Raw genomic sequence first — 21,091 nt, 5'->3', positions numbered from 1 at the left:
GCTATTATAAAACCTGAATTTCTTTTGCACCCAGAGGAGTCTCCTCCTCAGTATTATCAAAATATTATCAAAAATTCAAATGACACTCATTACTGGCTTCATTTTTCACAACTGCATGCAATGTCATTCATTTATAAAGTTGTTGCTTGGAATGTGATTTTTTTTCCGATTACAATCAAGCTGTTCAAGTTTGTTTTCAGAGCGGCCAAACATCCTGATAACAGCCTATGACAGAAAGTAAAGGACAAGAAAATAAGGGTAGTTGTTTTGCATCTAAATGAATACACCAAAGTGAATCTAATACATCCAACTGAATGATGTGATGACAACCTCATGAAAACATACTCTGCTGCAGAATGACCAGCCTGTATCATCACAACCTCTGTCTCATAATGCAGACATACAGATGTTCTCGCGATCTTCCCATGGATGAACAAGGACATATGCCATCTCTAGTGAAATACTGCCCTCCAGTGGAATCAAACTTTCAGATAAACATCAACCAGGACCTTTCTATTACGCAACAAAAAATAAATAAAAATAAATAATGACTGAGTTTGATTATATTGATACTGGCAGGTGTAGTACATTTTTAATAAAGTTGAGAGAAAACTCATGAGAACTTGAAAAGAAGGCAAGCTCCCAAAACTACCATGATCTGAATGACTGATAACTTACACAAACTTAGTGGAAAAGACATCATCAAGCCTTCCATCTCAACACTGGAGACCAGTCCCATGAGAACCTTTTGGACATCACCAGATTTCAGGTATGGGCAGATGTTCTTCCACATTTTTAAATGTATTTCACTTAAACACAACTCCTTTAACGAGCACAACCTAAAATTTCAATACTTGGACTTCTGTAAGTACTTGAACATAGACTTGTGTAATTTGTCCAAACCAAAATAAATACTTTCCGCTCCTTCATTACCATTGCTTAAATGACATGAGCAAGGCCTCTTGGGCTCTACAAACAGATAAAAGTGTTGCTGTAATGAGCAGCTTTAGGTGTACCTGGGTGAATATCAATGTAGGCTCCCTCCAAAACTGTACTAAGATTGAGGAGAAAATCACACTGCTACTCAGACTCATTTGGTCATCACTTTCATTTTTTTTTCAATGCTATATTAGTCCTCCAAAAGTGGTTAAAGTGTACGTGTCTCTATAAAAACCTCTCAGAAGCATATACTGTTTCTCCTCTGTCACGTTCATGTTCTGATATTGTCTCTCTCGCTGCTTTAGATCCATCTTCTTGTGTTTGCAATACAGTACACGTGTTAGCTTTCCACTCTTGGTGAGTTAATCTGAAAACAAACTAGATAAACTCACACAACACACAACATCAAAGACAAATGACACTGGTGAAAGATCATTTTTGAGGAGAGGTGACTTTAAAGTATCTGGACCCAGTGTATTTATTTTCCCTTCCACTACACAGCTGGGTCCAGTCAGGTGTAGTCTGTGGTGTTCCGGCTATGATGTAGTGTATGATATATATGCACACATATATATTTAAAACCCGATGTGCTCTTTTTACCCTCTAAAATTTGGTGTGGAGTTTACCCTGTGGAGTTTCAGATCAATAGTCACACTTTCAACATCTGTCTGTTTTCAATTTTTTGAATCATGCACATTCACCATACACACTGTTCCTGTTTTGTTTCTTCTCACAGACCTCTCATAAAAATTGATGTAGCTGCTGTGACATTACCCACTGGTGTTTAACCCTTTATCGAAAGCCTCAAGTGTAATATGTTGGTTATTGGCCACTTGTTTTTTGTTTTTTGTAAGAACTACTAGAAATTTAAAAATTCTGAAAAATTCTTGTGTAGACTGTAAAAGTAACTGTGCACATGCAAACACTCTCAAAAGGCATCAACGCTACAAAAATAGTGAAGAGTTCCAGTTGATGTGACTGATAGTAGCTGGCTTCTAGTCATGGTTAAAAAAAGATGGATTCGAAAGGTGAAGCCAAAGTAGAAGTGCCTGAAACCTGCATTGTTTCAGGCACTAGGAGGCAATAGCTGAGAATGAAAAATAATAACTATCATCCTGAGAACCAATGAAAAAGGCATCTTTCATTGTAACTGATTTTGTGATTTCCTGCCTGTTTGGAGGCTACCCAAACACATGAGATATCATTGGTAAGGCCAGGATGTCCTCTACTGAGTACAATAGGACTTTTTAGGGTAGCTCAAGTAAGAAGATACAGACCAAAAACAAATGTCCATTACAGAGGACATTCATGAATAGGATAGGTCTCAGGAGGCTATGGAAAAAGCTGACTGCCAGGACCTCAGCAGGGATGAGAACAGAGGATAATTCATAGTCACTGGTACCAACTTGTGACTTACAAGTGAGTGATCCCTGAGCATGTACTTAGATCCATCCCTTGTAGTCACATCTGGTTCCAAAAGGATGACGAGGATGAAAATATTCATTTTACCAATCAGTGGGTGATGTTACTGTAGCTAAGTCAATCTGCTCATTATGGCTTTGTTTCACACGGAACCTTAAGGACACACATAAATATGATATATACATTCAAATATTAAATATTAGTTTAAAAGAAAACTCTATAAGGCACCTTTAACTCGTAGTACTAGTTTGAAATTTTGTGTTAAAGTTAGCTTTAAAAATACATTTTGAAGGCAACAGTAGAGAGCTTCCTTTGGTTGAACCTGTTACAGTGCAAAAGTGTATTAGAGCAGAAAATAAATAAAAAGGAAGGAAGAGAGAGAGAGAGGGAAAGAAGAACTGACTCACAACAAAAGTCCTGGCCCAACTTGAAATGAGGACGTAGCAATTATGTGGTCGTCGCCTAGGTCGCTCTGGTGTTTCCTCAGTATAAGCGGTCATAAAAATAAAAGGATTTTAGGTGAAGAACATCAGGAAGTTCTTTCTCAGTGATGCTGACAATCCTAAAATTTGTGAAATCCTTTGAAGTAAATCAGTAAAGTTGAAGAAAGAAAAAATAACAGAAAACAGTGAAACAATCAAAGTCATCACTGACATTACAAAGCGACGTACACCAAATCAGAACAGGACATGTTAGATGGGGCCAGGACACACCATGCTGGGTCATGCTGCTCTGGGAGATTTATTTAGTGATTTTTCCTTTTTTTTTTTTGTTCTTTTTTTTGTTTATTATGTTGTTCACTTGCGCTGTCAGGAGTGTAGTAAATGGGACAGTCAAGCAGCAAGAGTCACAGTTCATCATCATCATCATCATCATCATTATCATCATCATCACTATCACCACCATTATTATCATTCTCCTAATGGTATCATAATAATAATTTCATCATCATCATCATTATTGAACTTTTTCCTCAAGCTAGAAAATAATTTACATCACATTGTTTTTACTGACTTTTGAGACCACAAACATTCCAGCAACACACTCTAGGAATAAGGGTGGGTAACAATCAGAAAAGCATGACTTTTTGCATAGTATTAAATGAACAAAGACATTGAGTTCTTTATTTACAATTATTGTATAGATAAAAAAAAATATCATAAAAACAAGATGAACACTTAAATCACTTACCCATAAATGGCTATATGCCAAAAAAGTTATTTGTTGGCATTTCTCTTTTTCTTTGTTCCACAAACTGCATGCTGCTAAATACAGTACATCGAGGCAGGTGAGAGTATATTGCAAAAAGTATCATTGTTATCATCATCATCGTTATCATTATCAGTGTCATCGTCAAAGTTATTATTGGTTCCTACAGCACGTGTTATGATTGGGATGTAATCACGGTGTTTTCTGACAGGAGCAGTGATTGATCACATACAGCCAAACGGCTGCATCGGCAGTATGACTCATTGTGGTGCATGATGGTAGATGTAGTCAGGAGGAGCTCCTGTGTCCACACCAGTGGAGTTCCTGTCCTCGATGGACTCATCGCTGTATTTACAAAGATTATTTTTTAAACTCAGTTTCTTTGCATCCCCTTAAAGCTGAATGTCCTCCCGGATGTAAAAGTGGTTTGAGAATGTTGGCTCAAGTCTTTTTTTTAATATTATTATTATTATTATTGAAAATGCTATTGTTTTGTATTTGTTTTGTTTATTGTTTTACAGTTTTTACAGAGAAACAAATAAATTGTCAAGTTAAAACAATGGAAAGAAAACAAAAGAAATCAACAGCTTTCGAGCAAAATATTAGAACCCAAACTGGGTTTTTTTCTTTCTCCAACTTAAATAAGACAGATTTTTTTATTCAGATGGTCCATGTTACGTTTTCAACACGCCTGAGCTGACTGGTAAAGCTTGTGCACCCTCTCCAGATGGACAGATTGGCTGGGAAATGACAGAGGAGGAGGATATAAAAAAGAAGAGAGATAGAACTTGTTGGATAAATGATTGTATATACTTTACTAGCTTATAGAATTTTTGTTTTTAGAAAAATCTGGAGGTTTTTTTTCTTTTCAAGTTGCATAATGAGCCTATCACGTCATGCTTGCCAGTGATTTCGATTAGTAATAGAAATACAATAGTACAGGCTAGTTAAGTGGCCTTGTCCTTCGGAGTGCAATAAGACTGGGTAAATGTGCCTTCTGTATGTAACATCTGTCTGGTAATGTCTGATTGGTCAAAGCACAATAAATAGTTTACAACTAGTGAGTACAGTTGAGATGCTAGAGTACTGTATATTCTGTGACGGCAGGAAGACAAGCTTGGTTAAAACACACAAAAGCACATCTAGAATTACACCACAGAAGTTTTCATTCATAACCAGATAGTGCAGAAAATCTTTTTTCTCTCATATATATATATATATATATATAGAAAAAGAGTCAAAGCAACATTCCATTTTTGTTCTCATTTCTTCTTTTTTTTTTCAGTTTTTCTGTTTTCTTAGATGTTAAAAATGTCTGCAGCTTTGTGTGGCTGCATGTGTCTCTGCTAGAGGAAAAGAAACTCCTTTAATCAAAAATAAACCAATAGGTTAAATAAAAAATAGACACAACGCAAAAAATATTCCATGTTTTCAACCGAAACGTTTTGATTTCCGAGCGGTACAGAGAAGCCAAATATAACTGCAAATTTCTAATATGACTCAGCTGCAGCCTTTTGATGGTCATAGATTTGTTTTTGTTTTTTTTTTAAAAACCTCAAGTCCTTTGAAGAAGCAGGTTTATCTAGAAGAGTTCGCTATAAAGGTCCTGATATCAGCCTTTGACTCGAGCCCTGACCCCAGGCCAGTGCTGAAGCACAGAGAAAAATAAGACATAATCTTAACAAAAGAGAAGAAGCAGTGGATAAAAAGAATAAAATATCCCCCTCTGTCACAAAAAGGAGGCCTCTGTTTAGAAAAAAACCAAAGGCAAGCCACTCCAACTTGATCCCAACAATCATATAGAGTAATACTAAGATTCCACAATTACTATGTATCCCATTATATTTTGGTTTCTTTTTGTTGTTAAACCTCTAAAAATATCTACATTATTTGACAAGACAGCAGGCAAATTCCAGCACAGGGTTTTTCAGTAATAACACACCGAAACAGCTCTGGTCCATCTGAGCTTCGACTTCGCCTTCCTCCTTCTAGAAACCAGGAAGTTTATCTCTACGAGGTTGTAAACAAATTACATTCTCTTTAAGACATAAATAAGTCAAAGGTATTGGAGCCATTGAAGCAGGAACAAGGCAACATGCCAACAAACAAAGATAAACTCTCTCTAAATATATTTATATGTATTTAAATTTATAGAATATATCCCATAAATGCTATCATCATTATTATTATTTTGCATTCCTCTTTACGGACAGGTGCAAAACTGTTGTGCAAGTTGAGCCCTACCACCTCGATACACATTTCCGTTTATGGATGAAATAAATTTGTACAGTTGGGTACATGTTCATGCCACACAGAAGAGGGGACTTTGCAGGCCAGAAACTCAGAGATGCTGTCTTTAAAATCGCAGTCCACAGTGAGGCCTAGCCCATCAGAACCAAAGAACTCCAATAAAATTAAAAGCCTTTTAAATAAAACCTGGGTAATGTACATTCATGCAGGAGCAACAATAATAAGAACAATAATAATCAGAATCAGAATTAGAATAATAACAATATTTTTCAATTTAATTTAAACTATTATCAGTATTAACAATGTTTTTCGTTGAGGAGAGGAAGAGTGAGCAGAGTTTAAAGTCTGTCCTCTTGTGTGATTTTTACTCCTCAGCAGTCTCCCTCCTCATCGTCCTCCTCCCAGTGCCGCTAAAGACACCATTCGTACATATGCGCAGTCAGACCCACGCTTATACAGTACATGCTAACCAGTACAAGTGTATTGTCGTACACACCACCGTGACTGCCGCTGTACTCATACAACCACAAAAGCAGGATGGCTGTGTAGGTTTTGTGGCTTTGTTGCGCTTTTTTGATTGTATGCTAGTTTGTTTTTTCTTTTCACCTTGACATATTACTTAGATTTTCTCTGCTTTGAAAGGAGCAGAGCGCTTCAAGGGCTCTAGGCTAAGGGAAAATGGTGGACATTTTCCCCCCAGGACTGTGTTGCCGGTAGGTAGCGGTTTGGGGGAGCTCGAAGTTGAGAATTGGGTGAAAATTTGGGGGTGAAGACTTGTATGGTTACAGTTAAAGGTCTGGAGGAATTGGAGGAGGTGTCCCGACAATGTGAGGAAACAACATTAGAGGTTAGAGCTGAGTTTAGGATCAGGGTTAGAGGCTTGTCTCCAAGCTGTGCAGAGGACTGGCAGGGCTGGAGGACGCAGCTGATTTACTGGTATCGATAGTGAGATTAATGCCACTGTCAATAGCGTTGTTGTTCTTGTTAGGGGACGAGGGCTGGCTTGAGTACTTCATCCTTCTACGAGCAGAATCATCGTCCGTGTCATCAATAAGGGGGATGTTGGGCGTGGAGTCTTCTATCCTAAACTCAGGGTGTGTCATGAAGTTGTGGATGGATGTTCTGGAGTCTGGTTTTTCCAGGCCTTCATACAGGGAGCTACGGAATGCATTCACAACTCGGATCTGACATGGAAAGGGACAAAACAAAACAAAAAAACAAGAAGAAAAATGGTAAGAGGTGATGCCGGAGACAATATCAAAGGGTTGGAGGTACCCTCGAGATGAAAGAAAAGGCGGGGGGGTGGGAGGGTTTGAAGAGAAAAGGGGCATAGAAGGAGGGATCCTCTCATTTGAGGATAAAGAGTTAAAGAAGGAGCAGAAGGTGGAGGAACAGCAAGGGAGAAGGCGACTGCAGCCTGTGTTCTGCTTTCACAAGATGACTACAGTCACAAGTCATTCAATTTTGGCGTGCACTAAGGAAAACTGTGAGGAACACAATCATAAAAAAACACAACAAAATCATACATTTCAAGAAAAACAAATACCAAAGCAACACGAATGCTCGTTGTAAGTATACGCTTTAGTCCAATGTGCTGTATACCTAGAAACAAGCCACGTTAATAAATGGAATGCTTACAGAAAATTTAAAGGAGAATATCACATGCAAGTTTGTAGAAATCTGGTGGACGAGGTCAGTAAGAAGGAAGGAGGTTAGATCTGAGAGATCCAATCAAGTGGTTTAAAAACTTCTGAAGATACCAGAACACTGTCTGGGACAATATCCACACAGACTCTGAGTGGGACACACAAACACACGAGTATAGCACACGGTGGGTATGGCATGGTCTCAAACAGGGCAATGGACAGTCAAGCCTGCATGAGGTTGGCTCAACACAAGCATCGCAGTGTAAAAACTCACAACAAAACAATAAAACCAAAAGCAAAACAGTGGCATTGAGACAACGAGCAAACACAGCAGGTTAAAATGTGACAAACACAGAAAATGAACAGGAGCTAAACACAAACTACATGCAACATGACAACAGGACAGTGAGGGAGTGGTGAACACCGGCACACAGAGTACAGACACTAAACACATGGAAGTGAATAATGAAAATAAGAGTTTTACTGTCAGACGTCTGACGGTCAAAGCATGTTCCTGAGTCCATGCACGTCGACGTAAACACTCAAGTATAAGGTCCAAACAACTATGTGACAATTTATTGAGACTAAAAAGTAGCACAGTAGTCACAGACTATGGCAAATTGCTGTTTTCATAAACCCTGTGTGCATCTTCAATTTATTTTGTAAAAACATCCTACTAACGTTTTACAAGAAACTAAATCATGACAAAAATGTGAGGTATTTGGAAAAAAACTGCATCAGAATTGTTGCTGGGTTTTAATTGATAATTGGCTTTACATTTACATTATTAACTCAATTCTCGTTTAAAGTAGCTGAAACTAAAGAAATGAAAATAAATTGCTGTTGAATGTAGCAACATATCAATGCTTTTATGTAGTTTGTGTTTCCAGTTAATAAAACGTTTAATTAAACATAAGAAACCTGTTTTCTCATTCTTCACAGGAGCAGTGAATACACTAAATGGACAAAAATACTGGGACAGGAAACCCATGCCTGTGAAGCTCCCGCTGCACAGTTTTTATGCTGATGTTAATCCGAGAGGAGTTTTGGAGCCCTGCAGTTACTGACTCAGCAGAGACTTGATAACCTTTACACATTATGTGCCTTCATTTGTCACCAGGCATGGCAATCTGCTGCCTGGAGTCCCAGGCCAGCAGGGGACCCCAAGGTCTGATCAACCTCAAACTACAGCAATGGTAATATGCAAGGTTTGCAATGCCAGTAGTTGAGACCTGACTTCCCTAAGGGGTCCTGCCCACCTTTACTCACTCCCATCGCAAGTGGCACACATCAGTCTGTTTAAACAAGCCAAATGTTAGGAAACCTTTTAGGAGTGAAAATAGACAGAAGAAGAAGAGGGGAAAAAGCAGGACAGTGGGGAATGAAGCAAACAATAATGGCTAATAAATATATTGCTCACTAGCTACAGTAAATGCTACTAGTCTAGCCTTAAATGTAGGGGAGAGACAGTCAAAATCATGAAGCTTCCACTAACATGAAGTTATTTCTTCTCTTTACTTAGATGTTTAACATTAGCTAACTTAGCTAGCAGAGCAGCATAGTTAGGACACTGGCAATGGGCCTGTTTGCATAGCTATCATGTTAAAGCAACACAGAAGCTAGCTACAGTATTAACAGTTTTTAACTTAGTCTTGGGCATTGTTGTCAAAATAAACATGGTTTCTGCCATAAGTAATGTTTTACTGTCATTTTATCGGACTATTGTTTGTGGCGGTGGAGTCAAATTATTTAAAACAAAGTGGCAGTAAATGCTGTTGGCGGGTCCTTCTGTGAATTTTTGTCTGGGGCCCCAAAAGAACAACAACCTTGTTCTGTAACTTTATGGTGAAAACAATCGAATTCAGTAATTACGAAATGTGGCCCAATACTTTTGTCCATGTAGTGTATTTGAAATTTAAACTCTGCCACAAACCTTAAGACTACAATATTCCTTCTAATTTTAAGATATTAGATTTATAAAGCTTTGAGAATAGTGCATATTATATGGCAAACATTCTGGTAGTGCTGCAGTAACTGTGGTGGAGTAGGTGTAAGGAGAGAAATGAAAATTAATAATAAACAGAAGCCTGTCTGGATGATTGCATGTGACAGGATGTCTGACAAGTAACACTGATGGGGTGTCAAAAAAGGGTGGGGGCTGATTTTACTTTGCTGCAGAGGATCTATGTCTGTAACTATGGTAACATGACAGTCAACTACACCAACAGTATGAAGCAACAAGACGGGATGAATTATTGGTACACTACTGCCTTATAGTGAGTACCCTGGCCCCGATTCCAGTTCGCACAACCTTCACATGGGATTTAATTTGATTTTCAATAACAGGTTGTTGTCAGTGAGGATATGTGTGTCCATGTGTGCAAAAGAGAGTGAGAGAGACAGAAAGATGAAGGTGGGCAAATCATTAAATAACACAGACGCTTTTGACTAAAATACACACTCGCCTCAAAGTTTGCAATGTGGCAGTCAAATGTGAAAATATTTTAAGCCAAATATACCGCTGCTACCTGAATATTTTCTTGTCACTGCTGGTGATTCAGCTCAAAGGACATGTAGGAGGTAAAATTTGTTTTATGCCAAGCCAATGTGATTTGCCACAACAGCGTCACACTCCCAGGTAAAAAAAACAAACAAAAACAAAGTTAACACTGCAACTTATACTTGAATGTTCACCCAGTGACTTGGTGATTTGATTGGAATTAGTTCACATTAATGTCTATAAAGACATAAAAATGTGAGGTTTGGATGAGGGGATGATGGATGGAAGATGAGCAGAGGGAGACAAACTCACAACCTGAAATGTCACGCCGTGGGTATCACCCTTAGTCCTGCGCTCCTAGCACTCTGAGGAAACAAACACACATTCACCAATGAGAAGACAGTACACCCAACCATGGGACGAGATATCAAGATGAATTTGAAATCCAGCGTGAACAAGAAAAAGACAGAAGAAATAGAGAAAATGAAAACGCAAATAGCAAGAACGAAAGACAAAAAAAAAAAAACTTCAGAAATGCCAACCTCAAGATGGAGACTGTTGTTGTAAATTAAAAACAAATAAATCAATAAACTACAAAAAATAACTTTCTGCTCATGACAGGATGGCACCCCTGAAGCAAAGAGAGTGGAGAAGCAGACTGACAGAGTTCTGACTCACGGCCAGTAGTGGGAGGAGCAGTAGCAGCAGTAGTGCTTGTAGGAGAGGAAAGGGCATTGGACAAGGACACGTGACTAGGACTAGAAACATTGGTTACATCCTGGGTCTGGCTGGTGGTGGATGATTGGCGTCTCAGAGCCCCTGCCCCCTGAAAGGAGGTGCCACTCTTGAAGGTGTTGACTACTTCAATCTGTAGGAGAGCGGGACAGGAGAGGACAAATGGCTGCTCAGAGTGACACAGACCAAATGGTAACACAGGTTGATTGGTAGGGTGACTGGTGGTAGAGGGAGTATCTCAGTCATGACATGATGGAGGGCAGCTAAAAGTCAGGGTGTGGTGTCCCCACAGCAAAAACACTGAATCTGATCTAAAGAGCTGGTTCACCCAAATTACATGTGAGCTATAATGGTGGCCATGCAAATACTCTGGGTTCCCTTCAGATTTGTTGCGTGATGCTGATACAGAGCAACATTAAAAACATTTTATTAAAATTCAGGAGCTAATATTTATCTCTGGAAAAGAAACACAAATCATTTTCGTGTAAAATTTAAGAGAAGTAAGCGTGAGCAGTCTACAGTAGAAGAACTTTCTACAAAGCAAACATTTCATGTTCGTTCTGATAGTGTTTCTTTTTTACCCAGAGTAACACTGATGTTGTTTGCATTATTGTTCTACGTTATTAGCACCACAGAACAAACTTGTATTCAGTACCTAAAATATGATATTACAAAACCTTGGGAAATTACAACTTTCTGCATGGCCAGATAGCATAAGAGGAAGATTGCCAAAAGCTTTGTTTTCCTTTAATTTGGGTGATCCCACCCTTTGACTTACTATCTGATGTAAACAAATTAAATTCACAGATGCAGCCATTCACATCATGCAGTGCATGTTGTTTTGTGACATCTTCACTGAAAAAGAAAGTTAAGATTTAGTTCAAATTGGGTTTCGTTTTTCTTTCTTTTGTTTAAATTCCTGACCAATGCATATACAGTTGTGATTAGAAGTTTATATGTACTCATCATGGGTGTCAATGTCATGGTAAATTGGGGCTTTAAATGATTTATTTGACCTGTTCTTTTTCCAGGGTAGAATGATTATGCAGAATTTACCACTTCAACCAACCTCCTCTCATCTGATGATGAAAGTTTGGCTCTTATTCCAGACCTTGGCAAATTGTACATATGTGCAATTAACTTGTACTGAGATAGAAATCTACAGTTGTCCTTCTTGGATCCTCAGTGAGTTCCTTGGTCTTTCATATTGTTCTGAATGTGAGTGTGACTGATCAGTCATGATCACTAATGAGAAGTTATTAAGCCTTAAAGTCAATTTAAAAGGCATTGTAGAACCTTAAGCAGACTTTATTAAAGTGTACATATATATTTGAGCTTAGATATGGATCAGAGAAAATACAAAATAAATTCAAACTTTTGCACCCAGTTATTGTTTCTTAAAGTCATTACAGACATTCGCTGTACAATCATTCAACCCTGGAAAAAGAACAGTTCAAAGCAATCATTAAAAGCTCCAAAGTACCATGACATTCATGCCCATGATGACTGTATGTAAACTTCTGACCACAGCTGACCACAATGACTCATTTTAATTTGATCATAACCAGCTTATTAATAAGGATTCTATACTTTAACACTAAACACTGTCATTTGCGTACAGCACAGATACTGTTCTGGCTGTAGTTTTTTAACTTGCTCTTGCGGATGTTAGGCAGCATCTGTCCACAGTACTACACCCAGGCCCATCAATAACACATCAGTGAGACGAAACCAGATCCAGCACACAAGCCGGACTGTCTGCAATATCACAGTGATACCGGTCTGCAGAGCTCACAAATGTGAAAACAGTTCAGTGGCTATATACTTGTATTTAACTCTTGGAGCTTCCACAGGTCCATGGCGGTGATCTAGGCAGTCCAGCGAGGCAAAATGGCATCTTTATGCTCCTGAGTAATTCATCTTGAGATAAAAGGACTTTAAAACTGTGACTGACTAACATGACCAACATATAAAATACAGTCTATCACTTCCTCATGGGCAATGCCTGAGGTGGAGAGACCTACACAAAACAGATCTTCTGAGAAACACAGACAAACAGTAAAAGAGAAGCTTTTTAGTAAATATTAGGGGTGACATATTTACCTTTTAGTGTTTTTATTATATAACTGGACAAAATTATTATATTATTATTATGGAACTCAGCATATTATTGTGTAAAATTAAAGGGAATCTTAAACTGATTTTTAAACAAGTAACCATAAAGTCCACATGCTGTATCCATATATTAACTGGGATTGAACTGTCTCTGTTACTTGCCCTCACCTGAGTCTGAATGCGGTTGAGTCCTCTGAACCAGAGGATCTGTCCTCTCCTCAGCTCCCTCTCTGCGTGGTCGATCTCCTCATTTTCTTCATTAACATCCTCCTCTGGCAGCTCATCTTTCTGAGTTAACTGCCCTGCCCGCCGCAGGAAGCGCAGTCTGCTATTGGGTATGGTGGCTATCACCTAACCCGCAGAGAAGTAAAAGCACTAAGTGATGTACTTACTGTAGAGATGCACAGACAGGAAAATTGACCAAAAGACTTAGAAAGGGAAAACTTTGCCTATTACCTGTCCCCACACAAGCTCCCCCAGCCCGAGGAAAACACACCACATCCACTTTTCCAAGTCTAGAGGTTGACAGCTGAATGGCTTCCCTCCAAACTGCACAATCACGATCTATGCAAAGTATAAAGTACACAGAAAACTGAAAATTACCATTACTTATCTGAAAAAAATATAATAATTAATAATTAAAATTAAAAATAACTGAGAAAAACAAGTAATTTCAGGAATTAATGCATCCACTTACCTGCACAGCAAACGTGCCAAAAACAATCGAGCAGAAAATGGGGTTCCTGAAGATACCGTCAAAAACATTCCTCTCTCCGTGGATTTTGCGGGCATTTATCTCATTAAACAGCTGCATCATGACAAAGGTGTTAAAGATGATGGTGTAGTGCTCAGAGGGTGGAGAGTGGAGAGGAGCATTGCGGCCACTGTCGATGTCAAAGATCTGCTCACCTGGAAGGAAAAGAAAGAGTCAGGGAGTCAGATTTATGCCATAGTCTTTAAATCTGTAATATCCTACATCGGTATAACAGAGCAAAATAACCGTGCGTACCAACAAAGAGCAGTGTGAAGATGATAATGAGCTGATAGACTCCATGTCCTAAGATGTTCTTTGTCATGGTGCTGGAGATGAGAGGCTTATTGCGACCGTATGGCTTCCTCTTAAGCAGAGACTCCGTGGGAGGCTCTGTCGCCAGAGCCAGGGATGCAAAAGTATCCATGATAAGGTTCACCCACAACATCTGCACTGCTTTCAAAGGAGAGTCCTAAAGAAAGGTGACAGTAACATGTATCAATAACAGAATAGAATAATAGAACTACAATATAACCAGGCATGAAACATAAGTGTATTTCTTGAAGTTGTAAGCACTTATCATCTTTCGAATTACTGATTAGGCAACAGTAAACCAACTTGGATGAAATTCCATTTCATCACCATCAACTGTGTTAAAAATGACCATGATAGCGGGCTGGTATTACTTTGCAGTCTTTTTCATCCTTCTGACCTGTGTGATGCAGGCACCAGTGAAAGCCACAATGACAGCTACAACATTGACAGTAAGCTGGAACTGAAGAAACTTGGAGATGCTGTCGTAGACATTTCGGCCCCACATAACTGCTTTCACGATGCTGCTGAAGTTGTCGTCGGTGAGAATGATATCTGATGCTTCCTTGGCCACATCTGTACCAGCAATACCCTGGAAGAATGATGACAAGCTGCAGTGAGAAAGAAACTGGAGTTTTCTATTTCACAGCTGCTCTCCTTCTAACTTCATCACACTGCAGTATTCCTCAGCCTACCACGTTAAAAATAACGTTGAAGCATATAATCAACTCTGCAGTCAACTGGACAATGCTGGACCCTGTAGATGAGTCACTGTTGTGTTTAATAATAATACCAGCTACCTAAGGAGTCAGTGTGCATGTAATCAGGTAAAGCGCAGACTGTAGGAGGGACTCTCTTTCTGTATTATGTTATATTTTGAAGGAGAAGCACGAGCAGCACCTTCTAGGCAGTGGCTGGATTTGGACAAGGATGCCCTTATTAGTGAAAGTGTGGAGTGAATACTTATGCGGACATCTTTTTAAACATGTCTCATTAAATGAATTAATGTGCGTGATTAGGTTGAAATCTGAGCCCAAACCAATCTCCTTCAATCAGATTTCCTGCTTAAGCACAGAAGCTGAAATACTTTTTTACAGTATCTTACAGGACCACAGTGTAGAAGGAGAGCTGCAACTCATGTTACATAAGACCTATTAAAATATATATATGGGTTTTGCTATAACGTTTTTAACAAGCTGAACAAGCTTCTGCAGAATAACTGCGTTAATAATGAAATCCACTAGGGGGAGCTCCTTATCCACGCAGCCAGAGTGAGAGCGCCTGAGAAGAATTCTTAAACACTGCAGAGGTGAAAAAGACATCTGCAGATGTTGACTGAGATCAGTCTCACAAGAATGCAAGATAAGGCATGAACAAACAGCCAAACAAAACAGGAAAGAAGGGCTGCTTACCATGGCAAATCCAACGTCAGCTTTCTTTAGAGCAGGCCCATCATTGGTCCCATCTCCAGTCACAGCCACCACCTGCCTCTGGTCTGCCATAGTGCTGTCAATAATGCCTGCAATAAAGAGATAAACAAAGCAGCATAGGAAGAAGTGCATATACACATAAAGCACAAAGACTCAAGAAACAAGGAAAGGCAACAGTAATGATCTCTGTCTAAGTCAGAGCAAAAAGTGTGCAACCAATTCACCTTTGACGAGTGTGTGTTTGTCGGTTGGGGATGATCTAGCCAGTACTCGGAGTTTAGGCCAAACTTTATCGATACGCTCCTGTTCCACCTGCACACACACACATAGACACACACAAACACAAATTGAAAGAGAGGAACAAGAGCAACACTTTTGCTTATTTTTCCTTAACCTCTGCAACTCTCTTCCATGAGTGGCTCACTTTTTACCTCCTCTCACACTGACAGTATTTGCTGTACCTCTCCTTTCTCATTGCGGATCCTCCTGTTGAACTCTTTGCCATCGATGCACAGGAAGTCCTCTCCTGGGTGGATGATACCACACTTGATGGCTATGGCTCGGGCTGTGTTTATATTGTCTCCTGTCACCATACGCACTGTGATGCCTGCACGCTGGCACTTCTGAATGGCATCAGGGACCTAAAATAGGGAGACACATGCACAATCATTCAGTACAACAGAAATATGTAAAAAGGAAAGCATATTTCACCTATTATTTAAAGCTGCACTAACCAAATTTAACCAATTAATACTAAGACTGAGCATAATGCAGCCAGCTTTTACTGTGCGGAGGTCTGGCAAACCTTTTATTTCAAGGAAGCCTTCTGATATACCCAGTAGTAGAAGGAGCTGCATTTCTGACCACTGGATGAATTAAATTAAGATTTTCACTTTTTCTCTGGTTTTCTCTGGTTTTGTTCTCCACCAACTCCTGAGGGAATTTTAAATTCCATTTGCCATCTGGTGGCACATGCACAGTTTTCAGAGCTTCAGTATTTGAGTAGTGTTTATAAATGAAAAAACAATCTTGCAGTTATTCACAAAACACAAACACATGCAAGCAAGTAAATCAAAGCCCCATTATTATTAAGTTCTCCAGATAGTATTGCAATAAATTAATTATGACTACTCATGTATGGATATGGATCTGTAGTTGAAGCATCTTGCAAAAGAGTAGTAATTCAGAAACACATATTTCTCCTTGCAAAGGTCAGTGTGGGCGAGCTCTGCTCTCCAAACCCACACATAAACAATTGTGCTCACGTACCATAATAACAACTTGCATCAGTTTACACATACATGCAGGCAAGTAATTCTTTCTGCCTTCACACATAAAAAACATAAAACATGGATCCATCATTGAAATGTGCGCTTGCATCATGCATTAAACTGCCGAATCGAACTGCTTATGCATGCAAGCATAGAGAAGTTTGTTTTTACAAAGTATGGCTATACAGCGGAGGAGTGCAGGTCTTTAATAAGCTGGAGGTTAAAATAAAAACAGATAGGATTTTTTCGCCTACTTAGAACTACATAACTTTTGCACAGCAGCTGCTACATGCAAAAATGATTATCGTAAATATGAAAACCTACAACAGTCAAAGAAGTGAAATTATTTCATTTAATTCGATATTTGAAGAAGAACAATATTTGCTTCAGTCACAACAAAACCATCTTTAACCTATATCAGCCTGTCATTTCATCAATTACACAAAATAAAATAGCCAACTAATACGTATACCAGTTAATACTCTGAAGAGGTCAACGAAGTTAAATATTCTTCAAATGTAAACAGAAAAAAAAAAGAAAAAAGTAATATGTAGTAATGTGATTTTTATAAGTTAAACAAGCTCATGCTCTATATTATCCAGATATTGACTCATTGTTATCAAGATATCAGGTTCCTGTTTGGCTCGTCTGTCATCCCTGGTATTTAGTTAAACCTTTCATTTCTCTTGGACTCGTACTGCTCAAGATGACTGCTCACTTGAAACTAGGAGGTGAAGAAAAGACTGGAGGTTTATTAAAAATACAATCTGGTCCATCAGAGGAAGAAAGTAGGAGTCTAGTAGGTGAGACTGGGAAACAAGCACCTCGTGCCTCTTATATGGATCTGGTTACACTCTCATTTTCTACCATTTCTCTCTACCATTCCTACCCATCATCCTCCTGCCTTCTGTCATCCTTCTGACAGAAATCTGATTTTGAACATTTCTCAGTCTCTCATTCCCTCCACTATTCTCTCTCGTCTCTCTGGGGCCGTTCTCAGAGAGCATCCACTTATTAAACAAACATTGCATTACAGAGGAAGAAATTAGAGACTAATAAACAAACCAAAACCATGTTTACTAGTCTGTTTGACCCTTTTAAAATAATGGAATGTCATCTAATTTCCAGTATTAACCAGTTAATTTAGCAAAGAGCCTGGAAAGTCTTTACTGGATTGTAGCAGTTTCTGTGCACTGCTTCTCAACTGGGTTATTGAAAATGACAGATACCGAGTGACCTCTAGGGTTGAGTAGAGAGAGTAATCTGCAAACTTTGAGGCTATGCATCACTGCGAAGGGCTATGTTAACACAGTATATATGGGTGGCATAGTGGTGGTGTGGTTAGGAAGAAGGTTCCTGCTTCAAACTGAGACCCTCCTGTGCAGAGCTTGCTTATTTTCCTTGTGCGTCCATGGGTTTCCATTAAGTACTCTGGCTTCCACCCACAGTTCAAAGACGTGCACATCAGGTTAACGCGTAAGTCTAAACTGGCCATGGATGTAAAACAGTTTATGGGATGGATGCAGTGGATAACCTCTACAATAATAAGTCTATAATAACTCCAGGTTTTGTATTCGTGTCTTTTCCCTAACTCCTCCTAGACACATCGATCAATCTGGATGAAAGTATAACAAACTGTCTAAGGTGGCAGGGTTATCAATTTCTATTATTCAATAGCTTTATTGAATTTGTGTTTAGGGAATACTAATAATTTTCAGGAATTATTTTATAACATTCAAATTCTTACAAATTATATGTGTGTAGCAGCTGATCTCAAAACCAACAACATAATTGTAACTATGTTATGTGTACATTTGTTTGATGTTTATGACACTATATTGACAGCTTATATATTGATATAATTTTGAAAAAAAGAATAAGAGCAGGGTTTTGCTAGTATATGCTCAGAATATGACTTCTAGTTAAAGCACTTTGAGTGGACAGTAACAACATAAAAACACTATGTAAATGTGGCCACACTACATATTCATTTTACTGTACAGTATGTTCAGCATTAAATATTTGATTTCTTTTGTATTTATTCATCTGAACACTATAATTTTCCCCAAATTGCAAAAAACCTTCCATAATATTGCAATACAAGAGGGGATTCTCAGTTAATATAGCTCAGCTTTGGAGAGAAAGATAGAGACATCACAATGACAGAGAGAGATTTGCAGAAAATGCGAAAGGAAAAGGAGTCATCAAAAAGAGGAACATCACCACAGACAGAGGTGGAGAGGAGAAAACATGTTGGGTTGGGGCTGAATGAGCAATGCTGTTCTAGAAAGAGCAGGAGGATGGAAACAAGATGAAAGGAAGCAGTTGAATAATCCAGTAGTCAGTTAATTTTCCTGCTTCCTTCTCCCTGCACTGGAGCTGTGAAGCGAGGTCAGCTTTCCTACTGTACACAGATACCTCTTTCTTCCAATTATAATACACTCTATTCCTTCATGTGAAATTTATCATTAAAAACTGTACCCCTGAAGAAATTGCTTTATGATGAATCACTTATTGCATTGAACATTTCTTTTTGTTTCAACGGATGATTTTACAAAAGTGATCAGAAGAAATAAGCTGGTCTCATCTAAGAATTGATTTGGTGTTTAAAATTCAAATTAATACTTTGATCCTCATCTATACAATAAACCTTTATGTAAAGAGACACTGCTTCAAAGTAACAGCGAGGACATACCACTGGTTATGACACAGCTGCTGAAAGCTGGTATTATAAACCATTTGTTCGACATCCCCCTCCTCTCAGTCCATTACTAAAATATCTCTCCTACCTCTGGCCTGACGGGATCCTCTATTCCGACAACACAGATGGCTGTGAGGTCATTCAGGATGTTGTTCTCATCATCCCAGTTGGGCTCAGGATTGCTGGAAAAGTCACGATACGCCACACAGATGGTCCTCAAGCCATCACACGCCATGGGCTCAATCACTTTCTTCACCATCTCATCCTTGTCTCGTGGACGGAAAACCCTTGGCTCACCCACCTCGTTTTGGATATGGCTGCATCTGCAAACAAGGGTGTGGCGTAGGTTGAGAGGGTCATTTTAAATTATATACTGTAACATTGGTATTGTCTGTGTTTTTAGTGCTTGGAAATGAGCCAGCATTTAAAAAAGAACAAAATATATAGTCAAATCTCTCAGCCTGGCATTACTGCTTTGCTTAAATGAATACTGGTGAATCAAAAAAGGATGCACTGAGAACTGCAATGCTGTGCAAAAGAAAAGACATAGGGACTAATATGCCTTTTGTGGCAGGATACCACAATATTACAAAAAAAGAAAGTGCATTGGGGTACACACTGTAGAGAGCTCAAATGGAGGACAAACAATTTCCTCTAAAAGATTTTTAAAAAACAGCTAACACATTTCCTAAATAACTAAAGTACTGTAGCCAAAAGATAATTACATTTGATCAAGACTAAACTGATTTGCTAAACAAGTTAAATATATCAACAGACAAACTGAAAACAAACAGGTGTACTGGCATACAGCCAAATACAAATGCTGTACATCATTTACGGAAAAGCAACTGAACCATAATTAATGCAAACGTCCTTTTAGGACCTGTCAGCTTGACAAAAATGTGAATTTAACCTTTCATACATTGTATTATTGAATCTCTGTTTATATTAACTGTAACACCTATAATGTAGAAACATAAAAAATACTATTGAATTCAAGTAATTTTATGACTTTTTATTTAAAAAGTCATAAAATAAAAAGTCTTTTTATTTAACATTAACATTAAAGTCATAAAATGACTTTAATGTTAATGCTGATCAAATACTCTTAATTAACCGCACTTGATTAAAAAGTTGTCTGGAGCATTGAGGTGCGTGTTAAACACATCTGCAATGATCTTTAAGAAGCACAGATTTATTCTTCCTTAGCAAGAAGAATCTGGATTAAACATTAATCTGGGAAAGACTACAAGCCTATTTCCAAACAATTTTTACTCCATTATTTTACAATGAGAAAGATTTGGGGTGGGGGATCAGATCCAAGATGAGACCATGCAATGCTGCAAATAGAATTTCACATTTCTCCTTCTGCATCTCAGGTTTTTCTCAAAACCACTCACTGTAATGTTACTGTAACGCCCTGCAAAATGACATGATTGTAAGACATACTGCTAGAAACTTACACTGAATGTAGTGTAAATCTGCAGAGCACCTTATTAAATTATATAACTGCAACTTCCAGGTTATTTTAAACCATTAAACCAGACTCACTTTTTGAGTACAATCTCAGAGGCTCCCTTGCTGTACATCCGGAAGCTACCGTCAGGCAGCTTTATGACAGTGCTCATCGACTTCCTGACAGAGTTGAAGGTATAGACTTTGTAAAGCTTCTCCTCTGGGATCTGGTTTCTTATTGGCTGGTAATCCCGCTTCAGGTCCAAAACTAGTCCCAGCAGGCCACACTCTGTCTTGTTGCCCACCTGCTTCGGCAGACCGCCTTCCTTATCTGGGGGCTGTAAAATGAGGGACA

The 21,091-nt window shown here is 38.7% G+C and overlaps 1 protein-coding gene across 15 annotated transcripts in view; it reads right to left on the bottom strand.

Annotated features, from left to right (window-relative positions):
* Nucleotides 1–1,093: 1,093 nt before the first annotated feature.
* atp2b2 (ATPase plasma membrane Ca2+ transporting 2) overlaps nucleotides 1,094–21,091 on the bottom strand; it is a 128,457-nt gene continuing 108,459 nt past the window's right edge. For 11 of the 15 annotated variants that reach the window (XM_024802529.2, XM_024802528.2, XM_076884074.1 and 8 more), the window contains 11 exons: nucleotides 20,833–21,074; nucleotides 19,370–19,604; nucleotides 15,771–15,950; nucleotides 15,534–15,621; nucleotides 15,292–15,398; nucleotides 14,280–14,471; nucleotides 13,826–14,039; nucleotides 13,514–13,725; nucleotides 13,273–13,380; nucleotides 12,985–13,167; nucleotides 1,094–7,004 (listed from right to left, as the gene is read on the bottom strand). In XM_024802529.2, coding sequence (XP_024658297.1) covers nucleotides 6,693–7,004; nucleotides 12,985–13,167; nucleotides 13,273–13,380; nucleotides 13,514–13,725; nucleotides 13,826–14,039; nucleotides 14,280–14,471; nucleotides 15,292–15,398; nucleotides 15,534–15,621; nucleotides 15,771–15,950; nucleotides 19,370–19,604; nucleotides 20,833–21,074 — 2,073 coding nt within the window. In that variant the 3' untranslated portion in view covers nucleotides 1,094–6,692. Of the gene's footprint in view, nucleotides 7,005–10,281; nucleotides 10,332–10,644; nucleotides 10,835–12,984; nucleotides 13,168–13,272; nucleotides 13,381–13,513; nucleotides 13,726–13,825; nucleotides 14,040–14,279; nucleotides 14,472–15,291; nucleotides 15,399–15,533; nucleotides 15,622–15,770; nucleotides 15,951–19,369; nucleotides 19,605–20,832; nucleotides 21,075–21,091 lie in introns of all 15 variants that reach the window. The other 4 variants (XM_014412938.3, XM_023154969.3, XM_076884075.1 and 1 more) reach the window with 3 other exon arrangements.

The sequence above is a fragment of the Maylandia zebra genome, linkage group LG5 (genome assembly GCF_041146795.1).
Source record: "Maylandia zebra isolate NMK-2024a linkage group LG5, Mzebra_GT3a, whole genome shotgun sequence".
NCBI classification, from domain to species: Eukaryota; Metazoa; Chordata; class Actinopteri; order Cichliformes; family Cichlidae; genus Maylandia; species Maylandia zebra.
This window is presented reverse-complemented; position numbering and strand designations above follow the sequence as displayed.